The sequence below is a fragment of the Anthonomus grandis genome, chromosome 8 (assembly GCF_022605725.1).
Source record: "Anthonomus grandis grandis chromosome 8, icAntGran1.3, whole genome shotgun sequence".
Classification (NCBI taxonomy): Eukaryota; Metazoa; Arthropoda; class Insecta; order Coleoptera; family Curculionidae; genus Anthonomus; species Anthonomus grandis.
The window spans coordinates 27,730,812-27,749,601 of NC_065553.1; the positions used below are offsets into that span (position 1 = coordinate 27,730,812).

The 18,790-nt window shown below is 34.5% G+C and overlaps 1 protein-coding gene across 5 annotated transcripts in view; it reads left to right on the plus strand.

Annotated features, from left to right (window-relative positions):
• The window catches only part of LOC126739428 (uncharacterized), a 56,797-nt gene that overhangs the window by 28,914 nt on the left and 9,093 nt on the right, over positions 1–18,790 (plus strand). For 2 of the 5 annotated variants that reach the window (XM_050445110.1, XM_050445113.1), the window contains exon 2: positions 14,549–14,757. In XM_050445110.1, coding sequence (XP_050301067.1) covers positions 14,549–14,757 — 209 coding nt within the window. Of the gene's footprint in view, positions 1–2,158; positions 2,359–7,864; positions 8,029–11,555; positions 11,937–14,548; positions 14,758–18,790 lie in introns of those variants that run through there. The other 3 variants (XM_050445111.1, XM_050445112.1, XM_050445114.1) reach the window with 3 other exon arrangements.

Below are 18,790 nucleotides of genomic sequence, written 5' to 3' on the forward strand. Positions count from 1 at the left end.
ACATTTCGTGGCCCGCATTTTTACTATTGGAGTATTTATCTGTTGCGTTAGCTAGTTATATCTGTGGTGGAACATTTTTACTTTTAGATTTAGTTATGGAAAACTTTGTTAACACTGCTTCATGGTCTGAGAAACCTGAGCTTAAGACAGTACAATCGACGAAATCTGGATCAAAGGAAGATACGACATAATCTATTGTACTAGAGCTGGTTTTAGTTATTCTGGTAGGTTATTTAATTTGCATGATTAAGCCAAAAGAGTCGAAAATGGACTGGAGAGATTCTTGAGCAGCACAGACACTGGAAAAATCAATGTTTAGGTCACTACATAAAATGAGTTTGCTTTTTAACGGCAGAGACTCAAGCAAGCTTAGTAATTTTTGGAAAAAAACATTTACGTCAGCATCAGGTGTTCTGTAAATACAAACAACGTAAAGATCAAAATTATTATTGTAGACAAATTGTATTATTACCCTTTCCCATGTAGTCAGAACTTCTGAAGGTGACCCCTTAAAATTGGAAATATATTGATCATATTTTCGTTTACATTCCGACCATACCATTTAAATTGCATTAAACTGGCAATGATATGGTGGCAGTCGCAAAATTTTGTGTCCTAAAGGTTTAACATATTCATCAAGGAAGTACTTTTTTTCACTAGGGCAGTTTCTGCATGCAATACTCCATATTTTATCTTTCATGGCTTTTTCTGGAAAGCCAATATTCTTTTTCTTCAACCATTCGGTCAGTCTCTGCTTTGTCCAAGATTTTCTAGGGATTTCTTATAATAAACCAGAATGGTAACTTGCATTGTTCATGATTATAAATGACTTTAGGGGAAGATTTGGAACCAGCTGAGTTTTAAACCAGTTTTCGAAGTTTTTCCTGTTCATATTGTCATGATAATCTCTCGTCTTTAATCCACTCTTGAATATTAAATTTGCACCCTTGATGAAGCCGTCTTTGGTTCCGGCGTGGACCACGATATAACGATGACCTTAAAAATAAAAGATAATTCAATTCTCTTCTTTTAGAAATCATTCTTCCAGAACATAAATTTAATATAATTATTAAGTAATGTTCCATTCACATACGAGTAGTGTATGGAGTTAAATTCCCTCATATTGTCTTAGAGAGAAATTATATGAAACTATGAAACAGATGAAATTATGAAGTTAGAGGGCCCTTACAAGGGCAATAGTTTATATTCAAAAAAAAATCTAAAAAGATAACCAGATAATTTTTACCTTCACTGTTTTTCCTTGAATCCGTGTGCTTGGTATCATCTTGCCAGCTACTACGAAATGATCCCTTGCTAAAAATCCACGTCTCGTCAATGAAAACTGGAGTAAAACCTTCCGGACCTACATTTCTATTTTTGATATACTCCCTTAAAAAATTGATTTTTTTATGAACAATATTTGACAAGTCCATCAAATATTTTCTGTTATTTGATTTTTTCCACTTGAAGCCTATACTATTGATCCATCTTCTTAAGGAGTCAATGGAAAACTCAAAATATTCAATTTCTTCCCTGAACTTTTCTCTTATTGTTGCCAATATTACATATTCTTTTCTGGCGCACATAGAATAAATTGTGTCCCGAATTGGTTTTTGCTGTCTTTTGCTTGGAAGATATACGGGCCGCGTAATCCTGATCTGATTTTATCCCATTCTTCTTTATATTTGCGATCGTTGTTGTGCTTAATTTTGTTGCATCTGCGGCTCGCTGTATCACATTCTCAATTTGAAGTGCAATTCCGTTTCGGACTTGTTCCTTTTCCGGTTGAAAAAAGCCAATATATTTAAAATCATCAGCTGCGATTGTTCATTATACCTTTTATATATTTAGGCATTATCTAACACTTTTCGAAATAACTTTCAAGAACAAGTTGACAAACCAATATTTTTGATTGACAGTGACGGATATTTCACATAACCTAGTATATAAAAAAAGAATAATCATCAGACACCATTTTTTTTCAAAAGTTTGTTGTCGCCGCTATTTGGAATATGCTAAACAAAGATAAACAAAAATGACGTCATTAGAAATTGGTATAATTTCGACTTTACTCCTAAAATATTCTTCATTATTTGATTACCTGCCAAAAATTATATATTTCTGGACATACATATATCCAAAAACTGTCATTGTCAAAATAATTAGTTGTCCCGTCACTGCTGTCGAATTTGACAATAAACAACGAAATTTTGATGTTTTTAAAAATATAATTTACAATTCCTCTTATGATAGCAGTATAATGTCGTGGCCTCCCATCGAACCCACCGAGCATTGCAGTTTTTACAGTTTCTTAACTTTCAAACGATTTCCGCACTTAAACTTGACCGACGCATTTTGGTAAGCTGTTGATTTGTTTGACTTAATAAGAAAAAACATTTTGCGCATATTTTATTGAAATAACCTTAATTATACCGTAATGAAAAATCCGCTTTCTATTTAATTTTATTCCCAAAATGACGTCCATCATCCGCCATTTTGAACTGTCATTTTTACGTCAAAATATGTTACAGCACGCCCAAATGTATGTACCGGGAGTGCAATTCAGATTCTAGCATTAATATCCTGACTTTATAATATTAATTTTGTATTAACTTTACTATTTATTATTTATTAAAAAAAACAGTTTTATGCCGAGAAGCACACCGAGAAAAATGAATAGTTTGAACCAACATTTTTAAGTTTTGTGTATTGTTTTAGTGACCCAGTTCAATTGTATTAACTTTTAAGGGTTAAGTTGGATAAGGAGTCAATAAAAAGCTGTTCAATCACGAAAAAAAATTTGAACAGCTTGGATTTTAATTGACCCCTTATCCGACTAAGGCCTCTTTCACACGGTCAGGATATTTATCCGTCCGTCTGATCGCCCGGCTGGGCAGCGCTCTTCACACGAGAGTTTGCGAAACTCCGGACCATTTGGTGCTAGGTAATTCAGTTTGACGCTGATTATCATGGACAATAGACGCAAAAAGATTACAATCGCTTTGTTAATACATCGGCGAAAAAAACAGCGTAATAGACGAGTTTGGGTTCATCCGTTGCTAGAAAGCCGCTACTTGAAAGGAGCCTTTTTTGTGCTTTTTCAACAATTGAAAGAAGACGAAACTAAGTTTTTTAATTATTTTCGTATGAGCGTTACTTCTTTTTTATGAGTTGTTGCAACGTGTGCAGCCCGAGGTACAAAAACAAGATACAAATATGAGGAACAGCATCCAACCTGAACAAATGTTGGCTGTTACATTAGGGTAAGTTTCTATAAAATAAATAAAAAACAAAGTATACATTTTAGGTTAATATTCTATTTTAATGAAAGAATACATATATTTCCACTTCAAAATAATCAATCGTTTGATGTTGATTGAAGACACTGGGTAGCAGTGAAGTGTATGAAAGGCCAGAAGACTGATACTGCTGAGAGTTCTGCAATGGATTGTTGCAGGGGTATTGTTGTGTTTGTTGTTGAGAGTATGGGAGAGTATAAATCTGCAGCTGTTGGGCTGTTGGAATAGAAACAGCGTTCTGAATGTTTTTAATCACCTGCAGAACTCCAATCTGAAAATCTACAATCTGGTTGTCATTGAGCTTTTGAATAGAGGGAAGAATGCCCTTAAAAAATTTCATGTTACGGTCCTCTTGGTCTCAATCGATTTGAGCATCCTTAGCTCAAATTCGTCGAGAGTTTGCTTCCTCTTTCTCGTTGACTGTTGTACACCTGTAGTCTTTACGGTAAGGGTTTTTGCAGGTGGAGTTTACGAAATTTGGTGGGTTGCATCTGGAGTCTCCATCCCTTAATCTGCTGATTGGAGTTCTTCTGTTTCCTGCTGACCTGCCTCATCTGTCTGCTTATAGGCCATTTTAGACTCAGTTGACCGGTGATATAAGCCCTTCTCGAGAAAATTTAGTTGTTCGTGATACACATACTTTCTCAGTTTTGATGAAGCAGCTCCTGATTTTTTTGAGTTTTTGTCTCGGTTTTTCCATTTAAGCCACTGGTCTTTGATATTATTCCACCTTTTAATAACCATTTGACCTGTAACAAAAAATCTACAATAGTATAGAATTTTTAATTTTTAATTGATTTTTTTTTTCAATTTCAGGTCATTGGCTAGTGGATGTAGCTTCACAGATCTGTATTATAGCTATTGACTGGGAATTTCTACAAGTACAAAAATTGTTCGGGAGGTCTGTAACATTCTCTGGTCATCTTTAGTATAAGAATTTATTCCTAAACTTACGAAAGAACTCTGCGAGTCAGTTCCAACTGGATTCGAAAAACGAGCAAATTTTTTCCACTGCATTGGTGCGGTAGACGAAAAACATATTAGAATTGTAAAACCCGAGTTTAGTGGTTCGTTATACTATAAATTATAAGTCCTATTTCTCAGTTGTGTTGATGGCAGTCGCTGACTCCATCGATTCACTTATGTTGATGTAGGCGCATATGGAAGTGAGTGTGATTCAATTATTTTTAAAGAAAGTACTTTGTGGAAGAGTATACAAGAAAAGACCTTGGAATTGCCACCTGCAAAGCCTTTAGCTGGTTCTGAAGGTCCAAATATACCTTATTTTCTTATAGGAGACGAAGCTTTCGGATTAAATACTAATTTACTACGGCCTTTTGGAGGAAAGAAACTTTCACAGAAAAAAAGAATATTCAATTATCGCCTCAGCCGAACCAGGAGATATGTTGAGTGTTCCTTTGGTATACTGACAAACAAATGGAGAATTTTGCATCGACCTTTGAATGTTAATACAGATTTTGCTGTTAGTATTGTGAAAGCTTGTGTAGTGCTTCACAGTTTCGTGAAGGAAAGAGATGGCTATAACTTTGAGGATACCATGACAGTTTTGGGTATGAATGATTTGCCAGCACAACCAAATATGCAAAGTGGAAGGGCGGCTAATGATATTAGAAAAGTCCTAAGTGACTATTTTCTAACTGAAGTAGGCAAAGTAACATGGCAATTGTCAAAAATTTAGATAACTTGTTGTATTATAAATACTATTTTCCAACCTTAGCGTATGTTTAGTTCAATGTTCATAAAAAATAAGAGGCAAGTAATAAAATAATTGTAAAGTTACCAAACTCTTTTCTTTCTCCGTCACTCAAATTTTCAAAATTTTCTTTCAACTAGGCGCAAATAAGTCTCTATGCCTCAGTTTTTTTATTGCGATTTTTGTTATCCTCAGCAGCTTTGTCCCAAATTTCTGGTTTATTCTAAACTAAACTAATCAGGATTTCAGAATCTATTTCTTCTACTTTTTTCGACATGATTAAATACTCGTAGCTACAATACAAAGTAAACACACAGTTTTCACAACAGCCTACACGGTACTGTCCTGCAGACAGGTATAGACCAATCGGACAATTAAACACCCGGATCATGTAAACGCATTCATTGCGCACTATGGTCTGCTAGAGCATAGTACGGGCGTTTGCCCGTCCGTGCTCCGTGAGCTCTAGCGGGTATATCCGAGCGTTTTGTGTGACCGGACGGCGATTCACCCGTGCCCGGAAAGTATGAAAGAACATAATATGTTAAACTATGTATTTCTACTATTTCGGGTGACGGGAAGAAACTCGGACGGACAAACACCCTGACCGTGTGAAAGAGACCTTAACCTTTAAAAGTTAAAACATTTTTGAATTTTTCATTATTTCCAAAAAAAAAACTCTTAAAAGAATTTATATATGAGCGTTAGCCAAGCTTTAAAAAAATATTAAAATTTATTTGTTCAGTTAACAACTTTTTAAGAATTTTTCCAACTCTCACATGTAAAATTTCGGTATTTTTAAAATTAAACTTACGTGAGTATTGACAATGCAATTCATTCAGCGAGCTTCACCATGTATACAGCAAGAGATTGAGAGTACCATGAAACAAAAATGTTTACGATTTCTGTACTGACCCATCTAATAAAGATTAAGTTTACTCACCGGGGATCCTCGGTCCCCTTGATTCAGTCATGCCAACAACCATCAATATAGTTACTTTATGTTTGCTAATAATTTACATATATATCTTCTTTCTTCGACGACTAGCTAGTGTCCCCTAAAATAGTTAAGGCTACCCCAGACGCTCCACTGCCGCTAAGCAGTAAGCATCTCAACACTCGGAAACTAAGATAACATATACCGAGATCTTAGAATCCAAATGTGTCAATCGAGAAGACAAGTGAGGGCCCTCTATAACTCACAAGACCAACTCGAAGGAACTGCGCGCTCAGAGGGCATCCCTGTCGATTGCTACACAATCGACCACAACCTGGTAATACCTCGCTAAACAGCGACAAACTCTGGTATACCATAAAACTCTAGCCATGGACTTATACAACAACAATATAAAATATTACTCACATGTCGACATGATTAACCTGTGCACAAAACAATCACAACCATTCTAATATCCACCTAGTGGACAAACACCACCACACCTGGTCAACTATGACCACTCTATATACATGGCTCTTTATAAGCCGAAGTGCTAGCACTCACTGACTCTTTTACTTCTTTGGGTCTCTCTCAATCTCTGCTTATATTATTATTTATGTTTAGGGTATAGATTTTCAAGGATGTACGATAATTCTCGGGCGGTTGAGACACTTATAAATGAATACAGGGTGTTTATAAAATATACGTTTATTAAATATAATTAATTACTTTAGGATATTTTACACATACAAGATATAAGTTACATTTATAATCTCTCTACCATTTTTACAATTTTTTAGTGGTCAAAGAATATAAATGAAAATGTAAAAATAAATGAAATTTATATATTCACTGTGAATTGATTGAATTCACTCAACTGCCTGGAACAAATCAAATGATTCTTCCAGGTAACTGAACTGTTACTATCCTTTTTTTCTGTTTAAGGGTTCAATGCTCTCAAGTTCCTCAACAAAACAAAAAACCGTTCAGGTAGTTGACTTGCAGCCGATGAATGGATGATGATTGAACTCATTCAACTGCCTGGCAGAAATTAAATGTTCGTCGAGGCAGTTGAGGTAGCCTCTCTTTTTCGCTGTGAGATAATTGAATTCAGTCAACTGTCTAGAAGTAATCAAAATATTCTTTTGGGAATTTAAAAAAACAAAAAATTTTTTAGCATTTACCGAAGTCATAGAAAAGGTATAATTTTCAGCTATGGCTTAAATTATTTCGGATATTTTTTCAAATAAACGTTTTTGTTGAATATTTTTTCCAGGTCACCTGAAATAAAGCGGATTCAAGTAAAGTGCCGAAAAACCATCCGTGTTAGATATTGTTTCGAAATTAATTGGTCCTGTCATTTTTTTACTACTGAAACAAAACTTTTGAACGGATAATATTTAGACAGATTGTTGGGTTGACTATGGGTTTTGTCTATCTGTAGGATGTTTGACTACCATAGATAAGAATGTGAAAGTATTATATGAATGTCTTAAAGGTAAAAAGTTGGACGTAGAAAAATTGGAAATAACAAAAGCCAAGAGTCCAGTTGACTTGAGTTTTACCAATTCGTAAAGTTTATTATTCCTGTTTCTTTCTTACAGTAGATCTGATGTTCCCTAGTACAAAACACGTGTAATCATTTGACCTTATTGTTCAATATATTCGATACCTGTGACTTAAATCAATGGCACCTTTCTGCATGTGACCCTATTTGCAGATAAAATAAACACCAATAAAGCTCCTTTTGTTTAATAAACCAATCTCGAATTACGTATATGGGCTCCAATTACATCTGCTTAATGTTTAATTTTTGGTCGACCTTTGCAATCCGTATATCGAATGCTGCGTTTGATATTTCGTTTAGTTTTATACGTGGGATAGTACTGATAGTAGGTGACTATTATATTTGATAATATGGGCTTTTGTTATTATTACTTTAAAGTAAATAGTGCGTGATTAGTATTAGTGGCTGGCAAACTATTAAAAAATGTTCATCTAGTACGAGCGGATGTGATGTGTTTTGCGGTCTGGTGGTTTGAGATTCTCGCGTTTTTACTGATATACGAGAAATTCTTGTAAGTTTTTACTCGTCTTTTCTTTAAAATATTATAGCGCTAATTCAAGTTTCATAAGCTGTTACTATAAAGGCAACTAAAACATACCACAACTGTCGAATCATAGTCCGGAGATTTCTACTCTCTCCGCTTCTTTTTGGGCTCTGTTTCTTGATTCACTCACAATTCACTCAATGTCTCGTCTTGATTCGGGGGTTTAGTACTGTTGTCCTATCCACAATTTTATCTCTGTTACTTCTTGTTTCTTGCTTCCTGTCGCCACTCTGTAGTAACTTACATTGCTTCCGTTTGTCGTTTGTCTCTGAAATCGCTCTGGAACAGCTCAATGTTTTATGGGTAGCTTGTTTTTTCCCATTGATGACAAGCTTGTTTACTACTTTAGCCACTTTACTTTTATTACTTTTAATTTTTACTTAAACTTTTATCTTTTTAGTTGCTTTTTTTATTTGCCTAATTGTTTTTGTATATACGGGGAGCATGTTAGAATGCTTACATCCAGCGATAGACATTTACAGAATAGGAAGGAAATTGTATGGTCAGGATAATGGTCTTGGACTATTTTTCGTTATACATTTTATTATTTTTACTTTAAAATTTCCCCACAGTTCCGACCGTTTGATTTTTATGGTATTATTGAATTGAATTAATGTTTATACACTCATGTAACACATGATCTATACTACCTAATTTTCTACAAGAACAAAGAGGGTTTTCTTTTAATCTAAACTTGTATAACCGTTGAGGGGCTAAGCAGTGTCCTATTCTTATTCTTGTTATAGTCTTTCTTGGCTGGTACTCTAATGTAGAGAACCAGGGTTTTGTTTTTAGTTTATTCGGTGCATTCATGTACCTGCCTTGCTTTGAATTCTAATGGTATTCTTCACATTATGTCGCATTTGATTTATTGTTTTTCTTTGAGTAATGGTAAAATATCTCTTACATATAGTTTAATATCATATGGCATCCTGATAGTTCTTCCAACGTTTGCCAGGATATCAGCTACTTCATTTCTCGGTTTGTTTTCATGCCCCGAAATCTATATATGATCTAAATCAGTTGTTATTTTTATTGATGAGATTCTTTTGATGGCACTTTCTGAGTTAGTTGTATATTTGCCGTGCATATCTGGGTATTGTCTGGTAGCATTGAAGAATACTTGTGGTTCTCTTGTGGACAAATTACTCCAAATGATGCTTTTCTCGTTTTTCTTTCCAATAATGTGTAAATTTCTACCCAGTCCGATAGTTTTGTATTCTTATATTCTAGAAGTTTTTGGTTTGTGTTAGGATCTCCCTTTTTTAGATTTAAGTTGATGACCGGTGTTTCTTTAAACTGGATCTATCATACTGAAAACATGGTAGAATTTTGTGTTTTTTTATTTTACCTTCATAAGGTTTTATTTCTGCATAGACCATCATGAGATAAGAGGTTCCTTTATTTCTAAAATATCCTCTCATTTTCTCTCCATTAGTCTCTTTCCTGACCAATTCCATAATGGAGTCATTTTCTTTTTATTTTATTTTTTAGCACCTTTGTAGTGTTGTTTATTAGTTGACTTCCATAATCCAGGTGAGACATTGCTGTGCAACCTGTATTATAAATTTTCAATATGCAGGTTGTGAGTGTATCTGTGAGAATCATTTATAATTAGTAACCGATCTTATATCCTGATCATCATAACGGATCTTTGACGCAGGGATTTGATGTTTCTTGGGTAGATGGAGCATGGCAACTGACTCGTTAGCAGATATTTTAAAGTTTATATCCTTGAATAATTTCTTTAGAGCTATGAGGCCTCTGTTTAACTTATTTATAGTTTGCACTAGCCTCGAACTTTCCACTAGCATTGCCAAATCATCTGCATATTTCTTGGTATTTTCTTCTGTAGATTGGCTGTGTAAATGTTAAACAGTAATGGACTAAGCGGGGTCCCTTGGACAAGTCCAGTTGTTATTAAGTTAGATCCTATAGTATTTCCATCTTTATCTATAATGTGTGCTTCTCTGTTAGTTAGAAGTTTCAGTATTAAGTTAGTACCTCTCTGTTGATATTGTAGTTTAGTATTATATCATAAAGCTTGAATACATTTATTGTAGGCTACAAATACGTCTATGCAAAATACTATGATTACTTTTTCTAGTTGTATGATTTTTTCTTCATAGAGCTTTTGGTCTTTGCTCTAAAGTTCTTCTTGGTCTTCTAGTTGTGATAGCATTTCTACTATCAAGAGTTTGGTAGTTTTGAAGACAACCAATCATTATCGCGATGTTGCTGAAGTCATTTTCTTTTAAGTCAACTTTATTGGATTATACAGGGTGTTTCAGAACTATAGGATCAAACTTCTAGGGGTTATTCATAACGCGTCTTAGGGCCGTAGTGGCGTTGTGACGCATTTCCGGACATGGATTCCTATACTCAAATGGATTCTTCTGTTGCACTGAACAACCCCCAGAAGTTTGATCCCATAGTTCTGAAACAACCTGTATATATTACGTTAATTACATTAGTTAGCTATATTTTGACGTGAAAAATTACAGTTTTAAAACCAAAATAGCAGAGTATCAAAACAAAATAGTGGCGTAGAAGATATTTAACTAGACAATATTTAAGAGGCCGCCATTTTCTTTTGATTCGGTTGGCGATTATATCAACTGTCGTATTTTAAGCAGGCAGCTTTTGAAATACAGCCAAATTCTTTTCATTGAATTAAATTTAAATCATCAATGTTCAGCAAATGGCAACATCAAAATGGCGGACTGTCAAAACAAAATGGTGGCTTGAATGCCAAACAATTTTTTTACGTAAATAAAGACGTGTAGTTCTAAAAACAAAATGGCAGCGTAGTTTAAACAGACAGCTTCTGAAACATACCCCAATTCTTTTCATTGAATTAAATTTAAATCATAAATATTAAATAAATGGCTGAAATATTAACAATTTTTTGACGTAAAGACGTGTAGTTTCAAAAACAAAATGGCAACGTATTTTAAAGAGGCAGCTTTTGAAACATCCAGAAATTATTTTCGTTAAATTAATTTTAAATCACCAATGTTTAATATATAGCAACAGCAAAATGGCAGACTGTCAAAACAAAATAGCGATTGAAACGTCCAACAATTTTTTAACGTAAAGACATGCAGTCCCAAAAGCAAAATGCATGCAACAAAATGATGGACTGTGAAAACACAATGGCATCATGAATGTATAGTTTACTTAAAAAATTTTAAGACGCTATAATTTTCTTTTGATAGATCGTATTAATGACGTAATATTTTTAAAGATGAAGATCTGCCATGAGAACTATGACATTTATACGTCAAAGCATATCTTTCATCATTTTATGAAGAAAATGCACACTGCATAACGAAAAAAAGTGCAAATATTAGTCTTTCTTGACGCATAGCCCCTGTAATCCGTTCACCTTTGTTTAATCGAGTCATAATCGACCCGACGTGGTACATTCCGCGACCAGTACCGTCACAATAAAATCTAAAAATAGGTGGAGATACCATGGGACAGTACCATGGCGTTCAGTCTCTCACAGCCGACGCAAGAACGTCTACTCCATATATAGACTCTGTCTCAAGATATTTTTAGACTTTCTTCTATTACCTAATTGGTTTTAAAAGCGATTCTTAAGCGCTTCCGGTGTTAGGGTACCGATTTTCTGTATTATGAGCGAAAAAATCTCAGTTTCTTTGTCGCCCGGGGACAATAAGGAGTCAAAAAGGCGTTCGACTGTGTTAAAACATCTTTGACGGTTCTTTGTAGGCGGACGAAGAGCCGATACAATTTAGTGGTTTTTGTGAGCCGGATTTGTGTTTATTTTTTTTAAGAAAACTGGCTTTTTTTATTAATAGAGGTGCAATGGATGGATATGATTTTGAATATATTGACCGGAACGATCGGTAAGAATCATTATTATCATCATTTGGTTAGTTCTGATGGCATTTCAGATCGTTCAGAAAACATTTTTATCTCATCAATGTTAAATGGTCCGAATGTTAAGGCAGTATTTCTTTGAGAATATTGGCATATTCTTATAAAAGGGTTTTAGTCAAATATGCACTTATTACTTATGCAGTAATCTCGTATGTCAGCGTCTCTTGTATGTGAAAAACTTTCTGATTAGTCACGGATAATTTTGACATAAAATTGAATATTTATATCTATTAAATCTTTAGAGGAGTTTCTGTAGATAAATTTGAGAGTAAAAACGTTATAGAAATTTTTAGAATTTGCAGATTTAGTGCAAATCATTCCCAAACCTATATGTAAATAAGGTAATAATTTATTTATATGTCAATAAATAATATCAAGTATACAAAACTAAAAACAATTATTAAATAATAACTTAATTAATAATTAATATTAATTATTTAATATTAAATATAAACTTTTATTAGTTTGTATACAGTGACCGCCTAAAGTTCCGCATAAATTCGATAAAAATTAGAGACATGATTTTTTGAGAAAACGCTCGAACCCGTCGATTTTTATTTTAAGTTGCGCATTATTTCACATACATTTTTGTATACAGGGTGGAACAAAAAAAAGATATGACGTCATCGGTCATTTTTTTAAATGGAATGCTATATTTTTTATTGCATTTATGAAATATAGTCGAAATTCTAAGCAAGTTTCGTATAACACACCTTATCTTAAAACTCAACTGTTTCCGAAATATTTACGTTTAAATAACAAGAAAACAAGTAAGTACGTCTATTTACAAATTAAGGTAAAATCAAGGATAAAAATAATGTTATAAACACTGCCAAATTTCCATGGTTGCACTTGTAAAAGATCTCCATTTTCGAATGTCACTGTCAGTTCGAAAATTAATAGTTTTTATCAGAATAAATTATGGCTAATTTAACAGAAACTCAACCCAACGAATTGAAATTTTGATGATGCTAGGGTACGGGGATCAAGTGCGCACGCAAAAAGAAGTAAGTGAACTGTTTAATGCCAAATACCCAAACCATCCTATTTCTCAGTCAACAGTTAGTAGAATAGAGCACAAATTCATAACTTCAGGTCATGTTAGGGATTTGCCAAGATCAGGTCGTCCAAAAATTTCTGAAGAAACAAAATTAAACGTTCTGCTCTCCGTCGAAGAAAATCCAAATAAGACAACTTCGCAAATTTCAGTTGATAATAATATAGCCGGAACGTCGGTAAAACGCAAATGAATACCACCCTTATAAAATTAGACCAATACACGAATTAAACGAGGACGATCCTGATCGAAGAAACCAATTTTGCGAGCAAATAATGAACATTAGCAATAATAACCGTCAGTTTGTGTTACGAGTTTTGTTATCGGATGAAGCAACTTTTTGTTTAAACGGTGTCGTAAATCGGTAAAATTGTCGGTACTGGTCAGTGTCAAATCCACACTGGGCAACTGAGGCTCATACACAGTACCGTAAATCTATTAATGTTTGGGCTGGTATCGTGGAAAATAAAGTAATAGGGCCATACTTTTTCGAAGAAAACTTAACAGGACAACGCAATTTGAATTTTCTTCAAGAAGATCTTTTCCCTGCTTTGGCTGCCCTATACCCAGACGAACAAGACCCTGCTGTCCCGACAGATAATTTTCGGTTTCAGCAAGACGGCGCACCGCCACATTTCTTTCGAGATGTTCGTAATTACTTGGATACAGTGTTCCCACTTGGAGTAGCCGGCCAGGTCACCAGACCCAAATCCCTGCGACTATTTTCTATGGGGGGTATACCTGAAAAGTAAAGTTTACATTGAGAAGCCAAACAACGTAGAAGATTTGAAAAAAATAATTAGATATGAAATTAGACGTATATCACCCGAAATAATTTAGTGTTTTACATGAGTTTGTAAACCGTCTTGCTTTCTGCCAAGAATTAAATGGGGATCAGTTTGAACATTTGATACATTAATAAGAGTTTTCACAGTTTATAACATTTTATCCTTCATTTTATCTTAATTTGTAAATAGACGTACTTACTTGCTTTCTTGTTGGTTAAATGTAAATATATCTGAAACAGTTGAGTTGTGAAATAATGTGTGTTATACGAAACTTGCTTGGAATTTCGCCTATATTTCATAAATGCAATAAAAAATATAGGATTCCATTTAAAAAAATTACCGATGGCGTCATATCTTTTTTTTGTTCCACCGAATTTATGCGGAACTTTAGGCGGTCACTGTATGTATATTTAAAATACAACTATTTCGTAGTTTTTACCGTGGAAAAAAGAAACAAATAAAATGATATCACGTACTTTTCTTATCTACCTAGATACAATTTAAGATTAAGACCAACAAGAAGGTAATTCTCAAAAATCTAGTACTTCTCGCTCTTTATGGCTACAACGCCTCTACGTTCCTAAACATTCCTAACCTGGACCCTCCGTTCTGACCAATATGAGTAGCGCTTTAATCATATGGGAATAGCCAAAACTGATACATACCACAATATTGTCCTAAAACTCAAGAACTTTTTTTTTATAATTTATTATATGTACTTTATTTATTTTAGGTCGATTATGTCAGGCGATAGTCCTCTGCACAATAATCGTACTACAGAAGCCTTCGATTTCTCCTCTGGTACTACTGATCAAGATTCCGGTAGGCCAAGGTTGCTAGACTCCAAGCCTGTGGCGTCGGCAGATGGTCGTACCTCACCCGTGGCTAGCGGTAGCAGGGACGTTGCCGTCCAAAATAGTCAACCGAACCAGGAAAAAGGAGGTAACTGAGATTGAAAACCGCCCAATACCTATAGTTGCCTCCACCAATATTCTATTTTGCGGTTTAGGTTTATTTGTCAAAGGTGCCGCTGGGAGAGCCTTTGATGATAAAAGAAACCGCCAAAAAGATTATCGTTAACGGCAAATATACAGTGCATCCCAAAAGTTATGTCTAAATTCATTTAAAATTCAGGGATGTGTTCGAAAAAAAAACGCTCGGACCCGTCGATTTTTATTTCAAGTTACGCATTTTTGTACGTGAAGTTTGTATATACAGGGTTGCTCAAAAATAAATTACGATAAATTACGATGCATCAACTTAATTTTTTTAAATGAAAGCACCTTTTTTTATTTCATTTTTGAATTTCGCGTGGAATTCTACGTATGTTTAATGCATCATGTCCTATACCTAAAGTCAACAGTTATCGAAAAAAAGACGACCAAACATTGTTATTGAAGTTCACCTTACGAGTCACCTTATCTCTGAGAATTTTTATACAGAGCACAATTCCATTCATTCGTGTTTTTTATTATTGCCTGGTGACCGTGTATTTTCATAGAAACTGTATGACAGTTGTACGCCAAACAGATATTGTCAAGTGTGAAGTGTACGAGCAAAGTTGCGGTTTTCACAATGGTAAAGTTAACGAAACGAGAAAATATAGAAATTCAGTGCATGGTTGGGTTTGGTGATAGAACACGTACTCAAAGAGAAGCTGCTCAATAAAATCCATCCTGATCGTTCTCCGATATGTCAAAAGGTGGTGAGTAGAATAGAGGCTAAATTTAGAGAATTCGGTCAGGTTAGAGATCTGCCGAAATCTGGTCGTCCTGCTCGAGATGAAAATGAACAACTTGACGTTTTGCTTTCTTTGGAAGAAAATCCATGCACTCCTCTGTCGCAGATTGGGGCAAATTTACACACGGCGAAATCTATAGTTCACCTAATAGTTAAAAAGCACAAATATCACCCTTACAAAGTTTTTCCTGTGCAAGAGTTATTTAATGACGATTTCGATAGGCGAAATGACTTTTGTGAACGCTTAGAAAACATGTGCAATCTAAATAATAATTTAGTAACAAATATTATTTTTTTCCGATGAAGCCACGTTCTGTTTGAATGGTAGTGTGAACAGACAAAATTGTCGATGTTGGGCAACAGAAAATCTGCATTGGATGATGGAGGTAAACACCCAGTACCCTCAAAAACTAAATGTGTGGTGTGGAATAGTGCGCGGAAGAGTAATAGGCCCCCTTTTCTTTGAACAGACTTTAACGGGACAAGTGTATCTCGAGTTTCTCCAATTTAAATTAGTTCCAGCATTACTAGCTTTATTTCCAAATCCATTGGACCCAGACTATCCTGACGAAGAACTAATTTTCCAGCAAGATAGCGCTCCTCCGCACTATGCTGCCACTGTGCGTACATTTTTGGATGAAACCTTTCCCAGTTGGTCAAGTGGATAGGAAGGAGAGGAGCCATCGAATGGCCTGCTAGGTCGCCTGACCTAACATTAATGGACTTTTTTTTGTGGGGATACCTCAAGTCGAAGGTATTTGTTAATAGGGCAAATAATCTAGACGACTTAAAAGAGAGAATTCGCAGAGAAATGCTCCGGAAATGATTGAAAATGTGCAACGAGACTTTATTGATCGCCTTGGATATTGTCAAGCCGTGAATGGTAACCATTTTGAACATTTAACTTAATTTTTGTTCTTTTTTTATTTGTTACATGAATCGTCTTTTTTTCGATAACTGTTGACTTTAGGTATATGACATGATGCATGAAACATACGTAGAATTCCACGCGAAATTCAAAGATGAAATAAAAAAAGGTGCTTTCATTTGAAAACATTAAGTTGATGGTCTTAATTAATTTTTGAGCAACCCTGTATATACAAACTTCACGTACAAAAATGCGCAACTTGAAATAAAAATCGACGGGTCCGAGCGTTTTTTTTTCGAACACACCTCTGAATTTTAAATGAATTTAGACATAACTTTTGGGATGCACTGTATACAGTAATATATACTATACTATAATATACACACAACCAAACTTATATGGAATCACCCAGTAATTTCGCAAAATGGAATTTATTTAAAAAAATAGTCATTGAGGATTAAAGGGCACTTTTTCAAAACCAAGTTTATTAAAAAAAATAATAAAACTGATTATAATTTTCACAATAATAGAACAAAAAACAAAAAGTGTAGATTTCTATAAAAATGATTTTTCTGAATATGACAATTTAACAAGAAAGTTAATTTAAAATTAAATGTTAATAATCAGTATTGCCACCTCTAGCATCGATGCAAGCACGAATTCGACGAGGCATGCTATTTATCAAATTGTCAATGTCTTCTTGGGGAACATTTGTCCATTCCTCTAAAACCGCTTGAATAAGTTGCTCAGTGTTACCAGGAGCATTCTGGCGAGCTCTAATCTTTCTTTTTATCTTATCCCATAAGTACTCTATAGGATTAAGATCCGGTGAGCAAGAAGGCCACTCTAAAACGGCAATACCTTCCGTTTCTAAGAAACATTTTGCAACTCTGCTGGTATGTGGAGGGTATATACCAAATCTAACCAAATCTACATACCTTTGACCTGTTAGGGTTTGTCGCATTGGAATTAAAGGAGTTCTTTCACCAATCATAATTCCACCCCAAAACATTACAGTACCTCCTTTGTATTTCGGGATAGGTTTGGCAGCACGAAGTCTAGCTTGTCTCCCTCTACTTCTTAAAATGCGAATCCGCCGGTCATCGGATCGTAGTCCTATTCTGGTTTCATCCGAACATAAGACATTTTTCCAATTTTCAATATCCCAATTTTCATGCTCCAAACACCAATTTAAACGGTCAATTTTATGTTGCCTTGAAAGTTCTGGAACCCTTAACTGTCTTCTGCTAAATAATTCCCGAGCGCGAAGTCTTCTTCTAATAGTTTCGACAGAAACACTCACACCCGTAGCTTGTAAAAGTTGCCTTTGAAGCTCTGGATGAGATGTTGTGGGATTTCTTCTTGCTATTTGAGCTAAAAAGCGATCCTGCCCTTCAGTAGTTGCTCTTTCACGACTTCTCCTTGGTCTGTTTTTTAAGGTTCCCAATTCCAGAAATCTTGAATATGTTTTTGAAACAACACCTTGTGTAACCGCCACCGTTCTAGCTATCTGCCTTTGTGACATGCCTTGTTCTGCCAGAGCAATAATTCTTCCCCTCTGAACTTCCGATAGCCCAATGTATGGCATTCTTGTTTAGTTTTCAAAAATAAATAAATTATAAATTTGATGCGACTTGCAAGTGAAACAACGTATTAATACAAGGTGATTCCATATAAGTTTGGTTGTGTGTATATAGGTGATTGACGACTGATGGTACGTTAGCCGTATATGGAAAACGAAACGTAGCATTTTTCTAAAAATTTGGTAGCCATAGTACCAGACAATGCTCTATCGGTCTAAAATATTTTCAGCACTACAGTGTTGCCGCTTATATAGAAAACTGGCAACAACTTTGATTTTTTTTAAATGGCACACTCTATATATTTTTAGATTTTTTGATTTCCTGCTTCAGACTTTTTTAATCATGTTTCCTTATACCTATCAAGTAATTTTCGAGAAAAAAATAATTCTGCGTGTTTTTTGTTTAAAACCAGGGGATGACTAATTGTTTATTTCTCGGCCATTTAAACTCCTAAAAATCCTCAAATTTTAAACACCACTTTAAGAGACCATCTTAATTAACTTCCCATATATTCCCAATTTAATCAGCATTATATAGGGTCGTCGAAAATTAATTATTAAAATTCTTCATTTTCTAAAATGGCTAATAGTCTATTTTTTAAATAGAAGTCCCTATATTTTATTTTTCATTCTAATAGACAGTTAAATTACCTTTAATTTAATATAACATAGTTGTATACCTAAGTAGCCGCGTTTTAGAAATAAATACTTATTTTCGTGAAATTTGATAATTTTAAACATTACTTAGTTATCTATGAAAATGTCACAATGATTTAATGAATGAC